This window comes from Podarcis tiliguerta, assembly GCF_965153285.1.
Source record: "Podarcis tiliguerta genome assembly, chromosome: 13".
NCBI classification, from domain to species: Eukaryota; Metazoa; Chordata; class Lepidosauria; order Squamata; family Lacertidae; genus Podarcis; species Podarcis tiliguerta.
Genome location: NC_139546.1, coordinates 39,974,663 through 39,996,673, shown reverse-complemented (window position 1 = coordinate 39,996,673; position 22,011 = coordinate 39,974,663). Strand labels below are relative to the sequence as shown.

At 45.2% G+C, this 22,011-nt stretch overlaps 2 protein-coding genes across 2 annotated transcripts in view; both read right to left on the bottom strand.

Moving 5' to 3' along the window:
- Nucleotides 1-6,422: 6,422 nt before the first annotated feature.
- On the bottom strand, nucleotides 6,423-6,866 carry LOC310662230 (angiogenin-2-like; the record flags this gene model as incomplete). The annotated part of the gene is made up of 1 exon (XM_083409003.1): nucleotides 6,423-6,866. One exon carries the CDS (start codon nucleotides 6,864-6,866, stop codon nucleotides 6,423-6,425), a length of 444 nt encoding a protein of 147 aa, XP_083265129.1.
- A 3,521-nt stretch (nucleotides 6,867-10,387) lies between these two features.
- LOC310662821 (C-type lectin BpLec-like) overlaps nucleotides 10,388-22,011 on the bottom strand; it is a 56,216-nt gene continuing 44,592 nt past the window's right edge. The window contains exons 2-6 of the mRNA XM_083409976.1: nucleotides 18,597-18,669; nucleotides 17,801-17,892; nucleotides 16,189-16,329; nucleotides 15,154-15,268; nucleotides 10,388-10,643 (exon numbers count right to left, since the gene is read on the bottom strand). Of these exons, the coding sequence (XP_083266102.1) occupies nucleotides 10,582-10,643; nucleotides 15,154-15,268; nucleotides 16,189-16,329; nucleotides 17,801-17,892; nucleotides 18,597-18,657 (471 nt within the window). The 5' untranslated portion in view covers nucleotides 18,658-18,669 and the 3' untranslated portion in view covers nucleotides 10,388-10,581. The remainder of the gene's footprint in view (nucleotides 10,644-15,153; nucleotides 15,269-16,188; nucleotides 16,330-17,800; nucleotides 17,893-18,596; nucleotides 18,670-22,011) is intronic.

Sequence of the window (22,011 nt, the reverse complement as noted above, 5' to 3'; positions counted from 1 at the left end):
GTGTAGCTCTGGCTGGACATTTCCATTTCAAACACGGGTCCAGTGAGTTTTTCCAGCTTCTCCCTCCCAGTGCAGTGTTTATGATTTGTGTGAATTAGATTGTGATCTGGGAATGAACAGAGAAATGCACTGGCCCAGAACTGCTGGATGAAATAAAGATTTGGCTGCCATGGATTTATGGTCTGTAGAAAGTCCTGAAACCCTGGAACTGGATTTGAATGCAGTATAAATGACAAAGTGCCATTGAAGGTTTTTAAAGGAAATTTGCCTCCAGCCAGCACTCCAGTGAAATCCCATTGAGCTGTTGTAATCCACACCCTCTCCAGAGGGTACATATGGAAAATCTCACAGGAGACTAAAACCAGTCTCAAAGCCTCTAGAGACTGACTGTCTCCATAGACAAGAATCACATTCATTTGCCTTTGTGTGAGAGCCAACATGATTGGTCTCAATTTTGGTTGAAGTAGCTCATTAGGTAAAAAATCTGTCACTAGTGGGATCACCTGTGTCCAAGAAATGCAGAGATTATTTTGGAAAAGCCTTGGTCTGAGAGTACGAAGGAAGGTTTCTCCACTGTCATCATCTGAAACAAGGAGGCCAATCCAGTTCCACCCAAACTTCCTGAGCAGCCAGACAATGCCATCATACTGAGCTTCTTCATTGGGGACCATTTGGAAGAAGGAAGGGAAGCGCCTTTGGTCATTCAGCCCTGGATCCAAGGAGCCATAGCTCAGCTAAAGGGAAAGGCATTCTATTTTTAGGAATCCGAAAACCATCCATTTGTTCCTAGAAAGAATACTTCTGTATTGAGGTAGTTATCCACCTGCTCTTACTTTTCTAAGTATACAGCCCTGGTGTTATTATGTCTCAGGCCAGGAGAAGTTTCTAAGCAGGAAGCTGGATGCTCCTATGATAACATGATTTGTGGCATGGCCAGGTTTGGAAGAACCAGAGCTTGGATTATTAGTAATATGGGTTTATCCCCCCCCCCCCCCCAAATCCCAATGCTACTTGAGACGGCAGTGTTGGCAACACATAGCTAGGAGGCTTTAACATAATCATGTACCCATAGCAAGTCTAATGTAGGAAACAAGTGTTGAAAACATAATGTAATTGGATTGAAAGCTAACCTGGATGCTTTTTGGGGTTTTCTGTGTACGTCTGCCCTTGTGGTTGTATCTATGTATCTACACACATACCTGTGGAATCTTGTAGGTGTTTAATATATTGGCCATCTGAAGGGAGTTTTGGGAGGTGAGCCCTCCAACGACGGCAATTAATTTATCTTCCCCATTACAGTGGTAATTGGGGGGATTTCGTTGTCCCATGAAAAGAAGAGCAAGAGTGTTCCAACAAGTTAGCGAAGGATTAAAAGCATTCTCATAAAATGTTGATCCCAGTGTGATGTTGGATAAGAATTTGGCATTCTTGTTGATCTCTTGCATAGCAAAGATGAAAGCAAGAACATGCTGGTAGTTTTTTGGGAGGACTCTGCAATGAGACAAAGAAGGACTACAAACATGGCAGAAAAGAAACAACTGTGTTGAAGTTTTCATTTTGATTCATGCATGTCTTTCACTTGGATGTTTCAGCCTACAGGACAAGAACATTCCATTCAAACTAATATACTACAGCAGTCTCCTAAGATATTATGCTTAGATGTTCAGTATGTAAATGGTAGATTCAAGGAGATCCATTGCTGTGCTGTGGATGAATTGGTGGGGTTGGATATTGGAAACTCAGAAACAAAAAGCAGTTAACCTGCCAAGTTCAGTCAGGCTCTAATTCTTTCCCCACTTAACTAGTGTCAAAATCACCTACACAGTGGGATTTAATACTGAGTAAATTAAATTGCATGTTCCTACCTTTGCTTTGCTTTGTCCACCACCTCCCTTCCATTTCTGAACCATGAAGTATTCTCAGTTCAACCTGGGAAACAACTCTTTAGTATGCCAGTGCGCTTTAACACACAATGTCTTTATAGCAGCCCTTGAATCTAAGCCTTATAGATATGCTTTCCTTTTTTAAAAAAAACCTAAAAACAACTTGGGAAGCAAAATCTTCCTCTTCTTTTTTTATTCAATGGGATTTGCTTCCCACATAATAGTGTGTGGGATTATAGGGTGTGATCACACAACCTTCCATTGGAAATTGGTTATTCCCAGGCAAACACGTGTTAAGGAAAGCTCTCCTTGATCCCAAATATTTGAGAGGAAGCATCCCATTGGGCTCTGTGGAACTGCCTTTCACACAAATCTGATTTAAGTTGCAATATGGCTGCAGCCATTTACCTGGGAGTAAGCACCACTAAGCTCAGTGGTGATTACTTCGAGTAGGTATGCATAGATTTGCCCTGTCAGGCTAAAAGCTGATGCATGTTTGGGGTGTGGAGTGAAGCCCATGGAACTGAACAAGGCTTACTTGCAAGAAAATTTTGGCATAGGAATGGGTTGCAACATCTATGGGTTGAAGTATCTTGAAAACTTCAGCTGGGTTGTGGATGGGGCTCATATGGGCAAAAAGCAGGGGCAATCTAGTAGCCACACTTAAGCACTTTGGAATCCCCATAGATTTCAACAGCATTCTGGCCCTGTACCCACTGAACACAACGAAGGGACTTGTTTTCAAGTTGATGTGTCCCTACTGCTGGGCGTTGCACTTTGAGGGAAAAGGAGGGAATTGCAGTTTATCAGGCTCAAAATGAAAAGGTGATTTTTTTGGTATCATCTTAAGGAATATCAAGTTGTAGGTAGTTCCACTTCCGTGTAGCAGTACAGAAACACCACAATTAACTGGGGTGGGGGCAGTAGAATAGCATTTCAAGCAAGTCCAAATTTGTATTGAAGTACTTCTTAATTCTTTCCACAAGAATGAATATCTTACTTGAAAGACAACTATGAAAAACATTTTTAACACTGTGGTATAGAGGGATTTGATTAGGTCACATATGGTGCCTTAGACTGATGGTGTCGAGTTTATTTCTGCTAACTCAAGTGGTGGGACAAAAATCTGAATGTGCCCTGTGAAGGCTGACAGAAGAACCGAAGACAGAAGCCGATGCAGTTGTTTATTTTATCAAGTCATGAGTAATCTGTGGACCCAACAGAAAATTCCCTGTAAATAAGTAACTACTTACTGAGCAGATAATGAAGAGATTTGTGAGGGCTCCATAAATTTCTGCATTCTGAAGTTTGCTACTCAAGCAACGAGACCAACCTTCTGATTGGCAAGCCCTAGGCTTAGTGGTTTAGACCACAGTGCCACCCATGTCCGCAACTACTTACTGAGAACTACTTACTAAGGAACTACTTACTGAGAAGATAATGAAGAGGATTGTGGGTTCTCCATAAATTTCTGCATTCCGAAGTTTGCTAGGGTAATGGATATGAATTCACCAATGATCATGTCTGCTGGAGGACCATATGAATTGGTTTGAATTGTTTTGCTTAATCTGCAAGAGCTCAAACTCTTGCTAGAAGAACAATGCAGCAGCAACAGCAGGAAAAGCAGGTGGCATGCTAACCATTCTTGGGCTGAACTGGAAGCCATCATGTTTACCTATAGTCACTAACAGCATTTCAGGCTTGGCTGAAGTTATAAGGAACCTGGCTGCATGGAGGCATGTACCGGCCTCAAATCTACCTCCCTAACTGGATTTATGTAATTTGATAGGACAGGCGCCTATATAGACTACAACACAGGACCATCACTTTTGGAAAGGGCTGTTTCTGTGGCTTATATTGTGCCTGGCATCTGATTTGCCATGGGACATTTAAAAGTAGTGATGCTGATCAATAATTATAAAAATTACAGGGTGAAGTATTTGTTTTGCTAAGGTCCTCAAGTCTCAGAACAAGCAAAGTTCTTACCCTTTAAAATATGGCTCTTTTGGGGGTGGGTGGGGGCGTTATTGCAGTATTGTTTTTATTTTGATTTTATATATTGTGATCTTTTTTGTGAACCACCCTGAAACCTCTGGGTATATGGTGGTATATAAATTCAATAAATGAAATGGCTTCTTAGAAGGGGGTCCAGGAGGGCACAATGACTGCTCCCCACATTAACTGGGGGGGTGGCTTTTGCGTGGTCGCGCACAGCCTCCCCCAGGACTATGAGTCTCCAGGCTAGGTAGCTTGGCTTCGCTGCTCCCCCACCCACTTAGCTGGATACCTTGAGGTTCCCGCCTAGCCTCAACAATTAGCCAATTACGGTCAGGGGGCCCTTGCCAAAAGGGGGTCTCAAAAAATGGTCAGGGGGATACCTCCTGCAGAGGCACATCTGACCTTTGCGTTGATGTTCTATTGATAACAATACCACTTGAAGATTTCTCTCTCTGTTTCCAACAAACTTCCAAGCCGACTTGGAAGCTTGATTCCCATGTGGGTCTGAATATCCCCATAAACATTCAAGGGGTATGTTTGTCCCCCAAAGAAGGGAGTTTACATTCTCCATTATATTTACTCCCAGCCTCAAAGCACCCACAGAGCCACAAATGGCAAGATGACTATTAGGCAGCCTGTGGAATGTGCTCAGAAGCAGCCCTGGGGCTGTGGTGCCTGATCACATGATAACAACAGGCTGTGTCTATAAACATGAACTCTGCACACTGGACAGAACTGAGTGGGGAACCAGAGTTGCGAAAGTGTTGGGGGAAGCATTCCAAGCTGCCAGACATTAATGCTGAACCATATGCGCTCTATATTGTGAATACCCTATGGGTGGGGGTCAAATGGAAGGAGAAAATCTAGACATTTGGGGCATGGGGAAATGGAAAAAGGAGAAAGGCAGTGGTGACAGCTCCCCACCCTAATATTTGACTGCTATACCTTTCTTGCTGAAACCTGGTTTTGCTGCAGTCATGAGCATCAAAAAACCTCCTATCCATCTCCCAGCAGACACCATGTCCCCCCCCCCCCGATGATTCACTTGGAATAACCATATGCCACTGTGTAGTATAATTCCTGGCAGGAAATGGTTGTAGCCTACCTGCTCTCATAAAACATGTTGCAGACACTGAGCGCCAGTTGGATCTAGCCAGGACCTCAACTTTTATTGCCAATGAATCTTCCAGGTACTCTGCCTCCCCTATGGTAAAGGTAAAGGTAAAGGTACCCCTGCTCGTACGGGCCAGTCTTGACAGACTCTAGGGTTGTGCGCCCATCTCACTTAAGAGGCCGGGGGCCAGCGCTGTCCGAAGACACTTCCGGGTCACGTGGCCAGCATGACAAGCTGCATCTGGCGAGCCAGCGCAGCACACGGAAACGCCGTTTACCTTCCCGCTAGTAAGCGGTCCCTATTTATCTACTTGCACCCGGGGGTGCTTTCGAACTGCTAGGTTGGCAGGCGCTGGGACCGAACAACGGGAGCGCACCCCGCTGCGGGGATTCGAACCACCGACCTTTCGATCAGCAAGCCCTAGGCGCTGAGGCTTTTACCCACAGCGCCACCCGCGTCTAGCTAAACTTGAAGCCCCTAAACGCTGGAAGGCCTTTACCTTGGCTCGATGTCATGCCCTCCCTTCAGCTGTCCTTGAAGGAAGGACAGCTTACAGGAAGATTGCTTACCTGGAGAGACAATGCGCCTGTGACTCTGGATAAATGGAAACAACAGAGCATGTGCTTCTCCATTATCTTTATTATAGAGACATTTGTACCAGCCTCATCTTACCACTACTGCATAAGTACCCAGGGCGCACAGGACAATTCTATACCTTCCTGCCACTTTCAGATACCAATCATGCTACAACATACGTTGCCGGATTCTGCACAGCATTGCTCAAAATTAGTTAGATGATGACCTGTGTCACAAACTAGATATAATGAACACTCGTATTAGAGTGCTCTGTAGACTGACGACTATAGTCTTATATATACTAACCTTTTACTCTCTTTCAGTCTTGGTTCCTAACCCTTCTTTTAGACTCTCTCATTTTCTTTTGGATTCTGATAGACTTTTATATATACTTTCTGTTTTAACTCCTTTTAAAAAACGTTTTTTTGATTTTAAATGATTGTACCCTTCCCTCCTTACGCTGGTCTATGACTGTAATAAAGATTTGATTTGGTTGTAGCCTACTACCCATGTGGAGGGAAACACGAAAGAAAATCTCAGACAGTGCAGTACTGCATTCCACATTCCCTCCCTTGGATGCAATAAGATAAAGAAAAGGAAATGAAATTAAACACACATCAAATGTTATGCAACTTTCTCATCAGTTTAATAGTGACAGACATTGCTGGTTTAACAGAATCAAAGCAGGTTTCTTTGCCACTATGGTTTAAGGGTGCTTTGTTTGTTTGTTTCTTTTAATTGCAGTAAAGCAGAGCTGGACAGAATGGCAGCAAAAGGGGGTTTTCAGTGGAGTTACAAGGGGTGGCATAATTGTTAAAAAGCTGAATATTTGGATCTGGGTGTTGGAAATCTTATGCTGTGACGATGATGCTTTCGTCAAAGTGCACAGGCTCATTATTCTGATTACAGGCAATGACAATGTATCTGGACGATCTGTTATCGGAGTACTTGCAAGGTGGGCGAGTTGAGTCGCCTTTGTGCTTGCAGGTGGTGACAGTGATGGGGCGGAGAGCGATCCTCAGCCCGTTCCCATAATCCTTCCCTCCAGATGCAGTGCACACAGATTTGATGTAATTCTTGGTGCCGTGGATGAAGGTGTTCACTTCCTTGCATGGTCTGTCCAGTCTGCGTCTTCTCATCATGTCGTCACAATACTTCTTTCCATGGCTGCTCTTGGGATTATCGTAGTGCTGCCTTAGGAACTTCTCATAGGGGGTTTCACAATAGGCTCCCAGTGCCAGAACAGACACCAGAAAGGTGAGGAGCACAAGGCCAGATCCCTTGAAAGGCATCATCGTGGGCGACTGTTTCCTGAAAGAGATACCTGGGGGGAAAATAAAGTGGGTGTGTAAATGCTTTCTTTCTGTTTGCCACCAGAGGGTGCTTTGTGAAACAGCTTGGAGTTCAAATGAATGCTGTACTGTATATCCTTGCAAATTCTTATCTGCAAATGTTGTGGTGGATGTTATCTAGTCATGATCACATAACCATGTGAATATTGATACAAACCAGTCACCATGCATCATTCTTGTTTGTAAAACCCAATAAAAAAACCAATATAAAAGAAGATACTAAATTGTAAAATTAATAAAAATAATACACACAAAAAAGAGGAACATCCAGGGGGGAGGAGGAGAAACCAGCCATGGGAACTGTGGCTTGGTGCCCAGCCTCCTCTGCCCCCTGAATATTATGGGAACTCAGCTCCAGCCAAAAAAATCATTTGGGGGGCCCAAAGAGCTCAGACCCACCCCCAAGTTGGCACCCCTAGCAGAGAGGCACATAAAATCAGAAGGAAAGAGGTGGAAGAAATTTGCAAGTAGATAATAAGTATGACCTGGTGCAAAAGGTGAAAAGGATCCTGCAAATGTAACAGTTCTGCAGAAGAAGGAACTTGACCAACTGTAGCTCTTTGTGCAAGCTGTGCAAACCCAAAGCGTGGTTGCTAATGCCTATTCCACCTCTATAGCCAAGTCAACCTTGTTAAGAAATAGTTGCATTTGTTAAGAAATAGTTGTTAAGAAATAGTTGGTGCAGAGCTCAATTTGACATAGAAATGTTACGAGTTGGGAGTGGGGTGCCAGACCCCTCTAATCCCTGCATCCAGCAAGTGTTGAAATCAAGCAAAGCTCACTTCCTGGTGAGGTGAAGTGGGACTAGGGGGCTCAGGGCAAGACGTCAAATGGGTTGGGCCCCCTCCCTCAACAGACATTAACTGCTTTACAGCCAGAGCCTGAGGCTTCTCATCAGGGGGAGGGATTAGCAATGGATTCTTGCGCTTTGGCTCAACCCTGTCTTTCGCCCCACCTCCCCTTTCAGAGTGGTGGGGTTATCAGGGGAGCTCGCAATTTGGCGTTGCCAAAACCCTGCACCCAAAACTCCCTTTTGAGTTTTCTTTAGGGGTGCACAGCACCCTTGTTTTCCCCCTTCAACAATTGAGCCTTCAAGGCTTGCTCTCTGCAGCCATTCACTGCAACCCATGACTATGACCTTCTCAGTCCATCCATCTTTGCAACTCAAGGTCCAAGAGCACCAACTCAAGTTTAGGTGGTGGTCGCAGGGAACGAGGAGCACAGCACCTAAGGGACTCTGCCCCCAGCAGTGCTGCTCACTGCAGTCAAACCTAAAAATAGCTACAAATTGCTGGCATGCTAGTTGTCTGTCTGAGAAACTGCTAGGTTTCCTTCTAGGCAGGAAGAGATTTACTTTAAGAAAAGAAAAGCTCAGACTCTGGAATGCTTGCAGGCAGTCCTGGTACAACGTCACCATTATAAGACAGCAATCAGTACCATTCCGGTTGAGTTACAGCTCTTAATACATTTAAAGGCAATTAAATAGTACAAACAGGGTCACCAGGCAGGGGGGGATAAAAGGAACATAGAGGCAACCATCTGAGACTTTGACAGGCAGCATCATTGCTAAGGATCCTTAATCACATAATTGCTGCTGCTAAGCAATCAGAGGAAGGAATCTGGGACTCTGGAGAGGAGCCTTCCAGAGCAGCAGAAAAGGAACAGGGGAAGCTGGTGATATATGCTGCTAGCCCTGACATCAGGCAAAGGACAAAAGTCTGCTTCAGTACTGAGATATGTTTGTTAAAGCACTTTCCTCCGCTTCAGCATTATTTCAATCACTCCCCAAGTACAGTATACAGTACTGCCTTTACAGTATAAAAGGCAACTGGGTGGCTACTCAGAATTACCTTGCTTGAAAGATCGAGGCTTTCTTCCTACTGAGAAAACATTTGTGAAACGCCTATTCCCCACCCCATTTGCCATGTCTGCTTGTCACCAAGGGGCTGTTGCTTATTGATATACCATAGCCATTGCACAAAACAAAAAATATAAAATGAATCAGAAATACAACCATAAAGCCATCAAACATCTCACAGGTGCAGCAAGTTAAAATTCTTACTTAAACACATGGGTTGTAATTTTCTGTTTATCGTGATTGGCAAAATGTTTTGTGAATGCTTAAGAGTATTTCTCTTTCTATATCAGGCTGCACTGGAAGATCTAGGCAGCTTTTGCTGGGGCTGGTCGAATGAACAATGCAGCATCCCAGGCCTTGTCAGAGGTCACTGCTAGGATATAGTTTCGTTCCACCTCTAGAACAGGCATGTAGAGTTGTTGTAGGTCACATGTCTATTTACTTCCAGCACAGTCTGCTGGGAACTTCCGTTGTATATAGCTTTTGCCTGTGCCATTTGCTTGGACACAAAGGGAAGCAGACATGTTTTTTCCTTTGTCCTGATGCTGAATAAATGCTTGTAAATATGCTTACATATGCCTCTGTCCGCTACTTCTGTTGCAAAGAGTTCTTAGCTCTGCTAGCTTGCGTGCTCAGTCTCTAAAGGTCTCTGAGGCTTGAGTCGCAGTTTTGATGCTGTTCCAAGAACCGGAGTTCGCCCGGCTGCTGGCCGGTGGGCTGGAGCCAGCTGGGGGCCTGCCAATTGCCCCCGTCTCCCCGGACGTATCCCAACAGTCACATGCTGTGGGGTCCTCTTATAATTTTCCCTATCCTCACTTTATGGCTTCCACAATTCTGGTTATAGTATAAACCGTGCTGAGGAGCTCTGAGAAAATGAGTGTGCTTTAGGATGGGATTTGTAGCTACTTTGAGGTATGAATGCTCTCTGTGTTGTGAGCAGCAGTGATGGTAGAAGAAGTGTCCCCAAGGCAGGGCCAGCCCAAGGCATACTGGCAACTGAAGCAAATGAGAAAATTGCACCCCCAAGAATCATAGTTAAGAAGTCTAAAAGACAATGGGCCTCCTTTACATGGTAGGGGATGCTGTTCTTTCCTGCTTCACCTGCCTGCCCAAGAACTACACACCTTGCAAAGGAGGAACCAATCCTCTACAGCCTTTCTTGTCAGCTATGCTGAAAGTCAGGCTTATCCTAACTAACAGCAACATGCCAATGTTCCTGACTCCAGTACCTAGTAAATGGCTTCAGGAAGGGATTGAGCACTTGGGTTTGTGGAAGAGGTAAAGGCAGAGCCAGGATAACCTTCTCTCCAATGCCCTCATCATCATTCTCTTCGCCATTCCCTCAGGGCACATACATAATGCACCCATGTAACAGGGGCAGGTCTCTCCTATCATCTTTGATGTCCTTGCATTATAGGAGGGAATGTGGATGCAAGCAGGGCAGGCTGGTGGAGACGGAGGAGACAGTCAACAAGAGCAAGAGGCCAATCTGCTAACCATCCCAGCTTGCCGTCGGAGGCAAGAACTTCATCTTGCCTCATGGGTGGGGGTGGCCGTGCTTGTAAGTATGGATGGACAAAGCAGAACAGCAATGCAATAAGGAAAATATGCATGGAAGAGAATTTATTAAGATGATGCTCTGCTGCAGGTCCAAGAAAATTTCAAAGGGAAGGGGGAAAATGAAGAGGCATCTCTATAGCAATGGCTATTTTGAAAGTGATGAGAGAGAGAGCAGAAATACATATAATGTCAAGGCAGCTTCCCAGCCAACACAGTGGAGAAGGGAAGTCTCCTTTAGAGTTATTGCTTGCAGATGAAGGCGTACTTGTTGTTGCATTTTTCATCATTCCACTTCTTAAAACCTGAAATTCAAAACAAAAATTATAATTCAAGAAATAAGGAAAGTTACAGTGGTGCCCCGCCAGACGAATGCCTCGCAAGACGGAAAACCCACTAGACGAAAGGGTTTTCCGTTTTTAGAGGTGCTTCGCAGGATGAATTTCTCTATGGGCTTCCTTCGCAAGACGAAAATGTCTTGCGATTCTTGAGGGGTTTTTTTGCTCCCCACCCCCTTTTTCTAAGGCGCTAAGCTGCTAATAGCCTTTTAGCAGCTAATCCGTTAATCCCTTAAGCCTTTAATAGCTGCTAATAGCCGCTAATAGCCGCTAATAGCCGCTAAACTGCTAATAGCGCTAATAGCACTAATCCGCTAATGGGGTTGCTTCGCAAGACGAAAAAACCGCTAGACGAAGAGACTCACAGAACGGATTAATTTCGTCTTGCGAGGCACCACTGTACTTCTTATTGCCTATTATTCCTTTCCCCAGTGTGTAGGGGGAATAAAATGGATTCAGACTTTAATAATAGTGAGGGAACCACCAGAAGGCCCTCAGAGCTGGACCTCTGTGCCCAGGTTGAACAATGGGGGTGGAGACACTCCTTCAGGTATACTGGGCTGAGTCCATTGAGGGCTTTCAAGATCAGCACCAACACTTTGAATTGTGCTCAGAAATGTAGTGGGAGCCAATGTAGGTCTTTCAGGACCAGTGTTATATGGTCTCTGCAGCCACTCCCAGTCACCAGTCTAGCTGCCGCATTCTGGATTAGTTGTAATTTCCGGCTCACCTTCAAAGGTAGCCCCACACAGAGCGCATTGCAGTAGTCCAAGCGGGAGATAACTAGAGCATGCACCACTCTGGCAAGACAGTCCGCAAGCAGGTAGGGTCTCAGCCTGCATACCAGCTGGTAGGCAGCTGCCCTGAACACAGAATTGGCCTGTGCCTCCATGGACAGCTGTGAGTCTAAAATGAGTCCCAGGCTGCACATCTGGTCCTTCAGGTGCACAGTTACCCCATTCAGAACCAGAGAGTCCTCCACACCTGCCATCCCCCTGTCCCCCCAAAACAGTACTTCTGTCTTGTCAGGATTCAGCCTCAATCTGTTAGCTGCCATCCATCCTCCAACTGCCTCCAGACACTCAAAAAGGACCTTCACCGCCTTCACTGGTTCTGATTTAAAGGAGAGGTAGAGCTGGGTGTCATCTGCATACTGATGAACTCCCAGCCCAAACCCGCTGATGATCTCTCCCAGCGGCTGCATGTAAATGTTGAAAAGCATGGGGGAGAGGACAGAACCCTGAGGCACCCAACAAGTGAGAGCCCAGGGGTCTGAACACTCACCCCCCACCCCCACTTTCTGTACATGGCCCAGGAGGAAGGAGCAGAACCACTATATAACAGTGCCCTCAGCTCCTAGCGCCTCTAGACAGTCCAGAAGGATGTCATGGTTGATGGTATCAAAGGCCGCTGAGAGATCCAGCAGAACTAGGAAACAGCTTTCACCTTTGTCCCTAGCCCACCAGAGATCATTGACCAGCGTGACCACGGCAGTTTCAGTCCCATGATGAGGCCTGAATCCCAATTGGAAGAGATCCAAATGGTCCGCATCCTCCAGGCATGCTTGGAGTTGTTCAGCAACCACCTGCTCAGTCACTTTGCCCAAGAATGGAAGATTTGAGACTGGGTGATAGTTGTCCATATTGGCCATGTCCAAATATGTTTTTTAAAGACGCGGTTTAATAACTGCCTCTTTCAGCGGTTCCGGGAAAGCTTGCTCACAGAGGGAAGCATTCACTATCCCCCGGAGCCCATCACCCTGCCCTTCCCAGCTCACTTTTATGAGCCAGGATGGGCAAGGATCGAGGAGACAGGTGGTCAGTTTCACTCATCCAATCAGCCTGTCCACATCCTCAGAGGTAACAGATGGGAACTGATCCCATGCAACTGGAATAGACAGGGCTCTAGCACTCTCCTGCCCCAGCCCTGCTCCCATGATGGCGTCTACCTCTTTCCGAATCTGAGCGGCTTTGCCTGCAAAAAAGTTGCAAAATCATTGTAGGAGATCTTGGGGTCCTTACCAGGCCCCAATGGTGAAGGTGGTTCTGTTAAGATTGTGAACCACCCGAAAGAGTCTCCTGCTGCTGTTTTCTGCAGATGCAATAGAGGCAGTGAAGAAAGACCTCTTCACCATCGCTATTGCCACTTGGTAGGCTCGACGTTGAGCTCTAACCCGTTTCTGGTCCGATTTCCACCACTGGCACTATTGCCACCTCAGTGATTGTTTCATCACCCTCAGCTCTGGGGAAAGCCATGAGGCTGCCAGGCTCCATGCAGTTGGAGAGAGCGCTTTGGAGCCAGACAGTCGATAGCTCTGGTTAACTCCGCATTCCAGCGGGCCACCGGGGAATCAGCTGAAAGGCCATCAACATGAGATAAAACATCCCCTACTACACTCTGGAAACCATTTGAATCCATTAAGTGGGGGGGGGGGTGTCCAAATCAGTCCCACCTCCCTGCAGGGGGAAAGGGTTGCGGCACCAGGAAGTGATTTGACCATGGCACTTCTTTTGTTTCGCTTTTACTTAGTGTCAGATCACCCACATCCACAGAGGTGAACTCCAGGTCTAAGGCATGTCCGCAACAATGAGTTGGGCGAGATTCATTCAGGGACATCCCCATGGAGGTCATGCTTTCCCACGAAGTCCCAAGCAGCGCCTTGTAAGGTCATGTCAGTATGCATATTAAATCCCCTAGGACAACCAAACTAGGTGTCTCCAGGAGAACATCCGCCACGACCTGAAGCAGCTCAGGCAGGGAATCCTTGGTACAGCGGGGAGGTCAGTACACCAAAAGGAATCCTGTACTGCCCCTGTTGTCCAACTTCCAGAACACACGCTCAGAAAACTGGGTCTTCCCAATAGGACGCCTGGTGCAAGCTATTGACTTCCTAAAACTCACTGCAACCTTGCCTCCCCGCCCATATGAGCTGGGTTGCTGTGTGTAAGAGAAACCTGGTAGACAAGCAGTGGCAAGGACAGGCCCATCTTCTTCATCCAACCAAGTCTCAGCTACGCATGCCAGATCAAGTCCTCCATCCTGTCGTGGATCTCAGTGGTCTTGTGAATCGTTGACCTGGCACTGCACAGCAGCACCTTCAGGTAATGTGGGTCTCCCTTGTTGAATCCAGTATCTTTGTGGTCAAGACCAGACCCAGAGGCAGGGATAGTCTTCAAACAACAACTAAGCCTGCCTCCTCATTAATGACATGGTCTGGTCTTAGCATAACTCCTCCTCCTACCCATGATCACTGAGATCAGGTGCACCCCAGCCATTCTGTTGACTGGGGCCCACTCCCAGACAGCCCTGACCCTCTCCCCTTCAGAACAGAATACAAGCTATACAATAAACCAATAAAGCAGTAGAAAGCAACAACAACAACAACAACAAACAATTTATAATTATACTAAAGTTAAATTAATCCCCAGGCCGAACTAAACATTTATTCCCCCCCCCCAGACAGAGCAAAAACAAAACAAAAAACCCAAATTTTAAACACCACAGATTAAAAATTTAAAATTTAAAAGCATTTAAAAGCATTTTCAACATTTGCCCCAACCCCAGAGTGTGTTCCAGTGAGTCTGGACTTTTTAGGACTCACAGCAGGGCTGTGACCCAGAACTAACGAAACATATGAAGGTCACTCACTGATCACCTGGCTTCAAAGTCTTATATGTTATATTGTGCTTTCAATATTCTGTTGGGAGCCACCCAGAGTTGCTGAGGAAACCCAGTCAGATGAGTGGGGTATAAATAATAATAATAATAATAATAATAATAATAATAATAATAATAATAAATGCTGTTTGAGCCTAATCATTTTGTTAAGAAACATGATAGAATATAAGATGGCATAACCGAGACCTTAGTTTGCCAACCCCTGTTTTCTGGGGGGGGAAAAATGTGATCACATGCAACCGAAGAATGAAGGTTGACTGCAGAAAAAGATTCTGCTTCATGGTATGATGGGAAGTGTCCTTAAAGGATCAATAAGTTGGGCCACTTCTGGTCAGATCTCCAGAGATATTGACTTGTGAACCTTAGTACAGAGAAGCACCAGGCTGAGAGTATATCCACTCACTGGCAGAGGAAGAGGAGTGAGAGGGGAGTGTTCTGCCCCTGGCAGGGCGATCCAGGCAGGGTGCCATCGTGGCTTCCCCCCACCAGTGCTGGGCGCCCCAGCCCCGCAAGCGGCGCGCCCTGCCCCCAGGATGTGCACCAGCCCCTCCCCCACCTGCTCTCACCCCCCCCCCTGGTGCCAGAGCATGAAGCTCTGCCACTGTATTCACTCAACTAATACCCAGAGTAAACCTTTCAAATGAATGGACCATCAATAGCAATGACTATCCAAAGTATATTGAGTTTGATCATTTTGATTTTTAAAGTCAGATACTACCCTTTGAAATACTTGAAACTGATGGAGTGATAGGCATGAAACCTTTTTTTTTTAATCAATCCCTACAAATTGCTTGCTTACCTGCGTCCTTTATCAGATGCACACAATATTCTTCATTGTTGTAGTTGTCTGGGCGATGAGAATCCCAGCGTTTGTAATTGTAGATCTCATCATCCAACCACCTCCAATGTCCTTTCTGCAGCGATGTGATAGAACAGATCGTACATTCATTTGAAACGAGGAGGCCAATGCAAAGATCACGTGGAGAGTTGGCCAGTTATGAAGCTATTGCCAGTTATGATGGAGATACAGTTGTACCTTGGTTCTCTAATGGAATCCTTTCGGGAAGCCCGTTCGACTTCCGAAAACGTTCAAAAACCAAAGTGTGGCTTCCAATAGGCTGCAGGAGCTTCCTGCACTCAATCAGAAGCTACAGAAGTCACATCAGACGTTAGGGTTTCAAAGAACGTTTACAAACTGGAAAACTCACTTCCGGGTTTACGGTGTTTAGAAGCCAAAACGTTTGAGTCACAAGGTGTTCGAGAACCAGGGTACGATTGTATTTGTAGGAAAAACACTGGGACCTAATTTGAATAGTAGAGTGCTTGGTATCTGGTGGGCGGGACTTGTGTGTTTTGCTCCGGACACAAGTCCAGAGCCCCTCCCTTCAGTGTCTGTGTTCTGTTAAGAATATCAGTTAAGAGGGACCAACTGCATCTTCTCACTTCTTGCCTCAGACTAGCCTCATGTTGTTGTATTTAGTTTCTCTTATTTTGTTATTTTGTTACAGTTTTCTTTATTATTCAAAGCTTAGTTTACATTTACGTGAGCCACTTATCTTCCTCAAAGAATAAGAAACTCTGCTGGAGAATGGTGGAACATCCTAAACTTGGGTGAGTGAGGAGATATTATTCCCAGTTTGCTAGGAGGATTGAATATGTTAATCATCTCCCCACTTCCACAACAATATTAGAGGAGGATTCTATTAGAAAATTGTGGAAAAGTCACATATTGGAGTAATCTGGGGAGACGATTCAGGTAAGGATGGAATGGTGATGCTAAGAAGCCGTTACTCAGTGACAATGGCCTGAAATAGAGAAAGTAAAGGCAACTCACCTCAGTGGGATCATGCAGCCCAATCCAGACCTGGCTTGCGTCTTTCTGGTTTGCAGAGATGTAATTGGCCACCACATCTGACTCTTTCTCATTGAGGATGGAGGCAAGATGGGTCCCACAGCCATAGCTCAGGCACTCATTCTGAGAATAGCCAAGCAAGTAAATAAGCTCCACCACTATTACTAACACACACACACACACACACACAGAGAGAGAGAGACTCTTTCCCATAAAGCTTTCCCAGAGTGGTTCACAACTTGTCAAATAAGTAATAACAATTATTTAAAAATCATAAAACACCAGTGGTGGAGAGTTGGAAGTTTTTCAAATGGGAACTAAAGCAGCTGAGGAAGGAAGAGAGAAAAGGGGGTGAAGAAAATGCTGTGAGTGAAGCCAGGCCCCTTTCTCCATCCTCTGGACCTGCTGGAAAACTAAACAAACCTGCTGGACCTGCTGCACACGAGTGCAATTAAAGGTGCTTGAAGCACTCAATCTTGGTCCAAGAAAACCACCTTGAAGCTCATACACAAAAACTAGGATGAATGCAGGAAGAATGCACATAGTCATGATTTGGCTGCACTCTTTTCAGAAGCAGGTGGCGCTGTGGGTTAAACCACAGAGCCTAGGACTTGCTGACCAGAAGGTCGGCGCTGCAACGGGGTGAGTTCCAGTTGCTTGGTCCCTGCTCCTGCCAACCTAGCAGTTCGAAAGCCCGTCAAAGTGCAAGTAGATAAATACGGACTGCTCCAGCGGTAAAGTAAACGGCGTTTCCGTGTGCTGCTCTGGTTCGCCAGAAGCGCTTAGTCATGCTGGCCACATGACCCGGAGGCTGTCTGCAGACAAACGCCAGCTGCCTCGGCCTATAGAGCGAGATGAGCGTGCAACCCCAGAGTCGGTCACGACTGGACTTAATGGTCAGGGGTCCCTTTACCTTTATGCAGGCATGTGGAATGTTGACCTGTGTTTTAATCTGGTTTTGTAGCTTATCCTTGAATTTAACTATTATCTTAATGTTTGAAATAGTTGTTCTTAACTGTATATAGCTGGGTGATGTCAGGTTTTCAACACCATGATGTATCACCAGCCAATCATCACAATCTGGCGATACACCATGATGTTGAAACAACAATCTGTATTGGCCCCAGCCCTCAAGGCATGGGGTGAAACGGCCACAGCTCTCATTGCAAGAGATGAGGCACTTTCATCCCAACACCCTAGAGAGCTGAGGATGACACAGCTTGTTTGCAGTTCTTGGCTTGAGGGTGGGAAGGCTCCACTCCCCACCCCCCAGCTGAGTGAGCCCTGAGGTCCCTCCTGCTCACATGCAAGCTGGAGGGACAAAGGGGCAGAGATATCTCACATCTTTTCATTTGTGAGATGGTACCTTCTTGCCAGGCTATCTCTCCTGACTGTTAATTAAGCTTTCTTGGCTCCTGCGGAAACAGGTTGCTTGAACACAGTGGGTGAGCAACTCTCTTTTGATTATACCAAGATGCTGGCCAGGTATTGTCTCCCAACAGCTCACACTGATAGCCCTCCTCACAAAAATGTCATCTGAAACCCATGACAGCACCTGATGTTACAGCTTGGTTGGTGATAAACAGCTTCTTACCTCAGCTTCAGACCAAGTTTTCTTAGAGTCAAAATATGCATAGCAGCTGCCCTGGGATTTCAGCCAATTCCTGGGACAGGATCTGGCCTTTACTGTATGGAGAGAGGAGTAAAAGAAGAAAAAGATGGGGACAAAAGCTGCTAGAATGCAATTTTCAATGTGGAATCCTATTTCACCTACAAATTTGCACAGATAATTTTAAGATTAATGAATGCAGACCTAATTTAAACATTCCCGCTTCCATTGGTGACTGGTACCCCATGGCACCGATAGGAAATTGGGACAGAAAGCAAGGAGGCAAACAGTAAGTGGATCCAGAGTCAATGACAGGCAGCGCCACTCCCTGACTGGTTGTAAATATGAATATGGGGAGTGGTTCAGAGCAGACTGAGATTGGTAGGGCAGTTTCCTATTCACCCTAATGGACCTGCTTCCATTGCCTGGTTATTTATTCCAACAGCCTTGGGTGGGTTACCATCACCTGGAAATCTGACAAGTAGTTTTGTTTTTATAAATATTTGTTGTTCAGTCATTTAGTCATGTCCGACTCTTTGTGACCCCATGGACCAGAGCACACCAGGCACTCCTGTCTTCCACTGCCTCCCACAGTTTGGTCAAACTCATGTTAGTAACTTCTAGAACACTGTCCAACCATCTCGTCCTCTGTCATCCCCTTCTCCTTGTGCCCTCAATCTTTCCCAACATCAGGGTCTTTTCCAGGGAGTCTTCTCTTCTCATGAGCTTAACCCCAATTAAAATTTCTGGGGAATTCCCAGATAATTGTTAAAGCACTCACCTCCTGGGAAAGAATAGGAGACCAGGAAACCAAAAAGGCAAAGGTAGGTGACAACCCCCATCTTCTGGTTGACCTTCAGTGAAAGGAAATGTGCAGCAAATTTAAAACTTATCCTTACTTATTGGCATTGTCAATGTGGTGATAGCAGGAAGAAGTAAATCAGTATTTTCTGTTCTTAAAATCATAAATGGGAAGATTAGAGAAAGAAGAGAGAACCCAAAACTTAAAGTTGGCGATTGTTGAAGTATCATGGAGTCAAGTAAGGTTTGTGTGCAGATGCACCTAGTGCTGACCATGTTCCATCTTCTGGTTGACCTTTTATGGAAGGTCAAAACCTATCCCCACTGGTTGCCATTTTGTCCATGTGGTGATGGCAGGAAGAAATAAAACAGTATTTTATACTCTTAACATCACAATTCTCCTTCATGTGAATTTCTAAAAAATGAGAAGAGAAGGAAAAGAATGGAGAAAAACGAGAAGGTTAGGGAAAGAAGGGAGAACCTAAAGAGTTTGCCATTGTTGAGGAATCACAGATCCTGGATTCTGGACCAGTGGAGGCTGGTGTCCATTGGGACTGGTAGGATTTGTAGGGCAGAAGGCAGTAAAACCAATGGTAAGCGGCAGCAGAGTCAATGACAGGCAGAGCCAAGCAATTCTGGTTTTGTTCTCTTCCCCCTCCAGGGACAACAGGTAGAAGGAAGGGACAGCCTGTGCCACCCAGATGTAAGAAAGAACACACAACACTGGGACTTTCTGAGGGCAGGTAGAGCTTTGTGGGGCTGTGCCCCATTCCTCCTAACATACCAGCCTCCACTGTTTCTAGATCAGGGATGCTAACTTGAATAAAATATTGAGGCAAGTAAGCCCCGCTCCCATAATTGATCACAAGATGCAGCACACAGACACCATTTGAATGGCAGTGCCCATCAACTGGGGGAGAGCTGGCCCCTTCAAATATTTTATGGGGAGTGAAGGGGCCTCAGCTCCTAGCAGTTGGCTCCGATGTTCTAGACTAAAGCAGTATTAACATTTATCGAAAGCCTTTTAGTTGTTAATCTGTTGCTCTTGTCCTTCTTTTGTTTTATGGGAAGTTGTCTGTTTTATGGAGATAATGTAAAACCAAATCCAGGAGGGGCACTTCCTTCACCACTTTCTATTCTGAAACTGAAAGGTTCCAGCGAAATGGGGTGCTGAGTCTGCTCCAAGGGCACACCCTCACTTCAGGTAGTGCAAAGTTAGCCTGCAACAAGACTGGCCTGCATCCTTCAGAAATGGAGAGACTGCCTTGGAATCTTTCCCAGAATCCTCTACCACATGCAAGACTGAGTCATAGCAGAAGAGTCAATGTGGCAAGAATTCCATGAAACCGAAACTGTGGAAATCACTCGCGTTATTCATTTTTTAAAATTGGGGGTTGACGAGGTCTAGATTTTAGAAGAAAATGGGAAATGACTGAGGGGAGCTAAACTCCTCCCCCCTCTTTGCCTCCTCATGCTATTTAACTTCCCCCTCCTTGGCTCAACTGGAATATAAGTAACTGTGGTGATGGTGGGTGGGGAGCTTAAACTGGGGAGTGTTCTACCTCTTCTACTACACCCATGCCCTTGCTTTCTAATTCTTAACTTCTCAACCCACAAACCCACATAATATATGCATACTCACTTACCTGCGAGAACTGAATGGGACTTTGCTGGAAGAAGGATGTGGACAGATATGTGGGTATAGAGTATATTGCTAGTGAGAGCCCCCAATACAAAATATAAATCAGTAGCCATAGAATCATAAGTAAGTTTGTGATTGTCTCCAACTTACCCAAGTTTTGTCCTGTGAGGTGATGGATATTGCTTTATGCAGGGGCAGGTTTGTCTCTGAAGCTGCTGCCTCAATTCTTATATAGATCTTGGTGAGGTTGGGGGTTGGGACCGGGAAGGGGGAAGGATGAAAGTTCAATCACTTGCCATATGTTGAGTAGATATGGATAGGATAAATATGTTTCAATTTCCCTGGAATTCCCTCCAGTGTGGACTTAATTTATGTTGAGTAGATATTGATAGGATAAATATGTTTCAATTTCCCTGGAATTCCCTTCAGTGTGGACTTAATTTATGTTGAGTAGATATTGATAGGATAAATATGTTTCAATTTCCCTGGAATTCCCTCCAGGACTTAATTTATGGTTATGACCACTATACAGTTATGTTTCTGACAATGGGTTGGAAAGCAAATACCCTAAATAAAAAATAAGCACACATAATTAACATCAGATAATGCAGCTGCCTTCTGGAGCTTAGTCCATATTCAGGCGGAGTACTTTGTTCGATATGTTTGATATTAAAATGAAAGGGGAACAGAGTGCACCTTTTGCTCAAGGGCACAGACTCACTTTGCATTGTTGCTACCCAACAAGAATGGCCAGCTTCCTTCAAAATGGAGTGTTTACACTGGAACATTTCCCAGAATCCTCTGCTACATGAAGGGATTCCGTGACAGGCAAATCCACATGGCAAAGAAGCCACAACTGTCAAAATAGCTCCTGTAAATTCAAGCTAGGTCTCCACACACACACACACACACACACACACACACACACACTTAAAAATGGAGCTTGGTGAGGTCTATTTTTTTCCATGAAAATAAAAAAGGCTGAAGGGGGAACTGAGATTTCAATCTGTTTGCTGTCCATGCTGTTTTGCTTTAGGTCCCCCACCCCTGGTTCAATTCCAGGAATTCCAGGCTTGTTTTTAGATATGCTATAAGCCACCCAGATTGGCTGGGATGTTGTTATGATTGTGATTGTGATTATTATGGCTGGGAGAAAAACTAGACAGGGGTGAGGGTGGGTTGCAGCTCCCATCACCCCCCATTAGCATCCAGTTGACTCAACTACTAGAGGATTGTGTAGCTAGTCCCTGATATCGGCTACTAAACCTTTGTGGCTGCTGTATTTTTCTGGTAACAGCAATTTCCTCACACACAACCCCCCACAACACTTGGGTTCTTATGGAAGGATGACACTCATTCATGCAGAGATGGTTTATTTATATGTATAAAGAGTATCTAGTGTTTGTGTAAGTAGGGCTGCTGGTCTGAATATCTTTTACAGGAACGCAGAAAATATTCTCACAGCATCCAGAAGTCTGAGTTTAAACATGCATGTCCACTGCCAGATGATTTATATTACGCTTGATGCTTTGCATGTTTGTATGGTCCATTGGGGATTTTTTTCTTAAAACACACACACACACACACGTGTCACACGTCTTTTTTTGTATAAGGTTTTATTCAGACATTTCACAATACAATAAAAAGAAACTATTCTAAACAGAAAATAATAAAAAGAAAAGAACAAAACAAAAGAAGAAAAAAAGGTAGATGAATACAAAGCTCTCTCTCACATATATCCTAATTTTGAGCA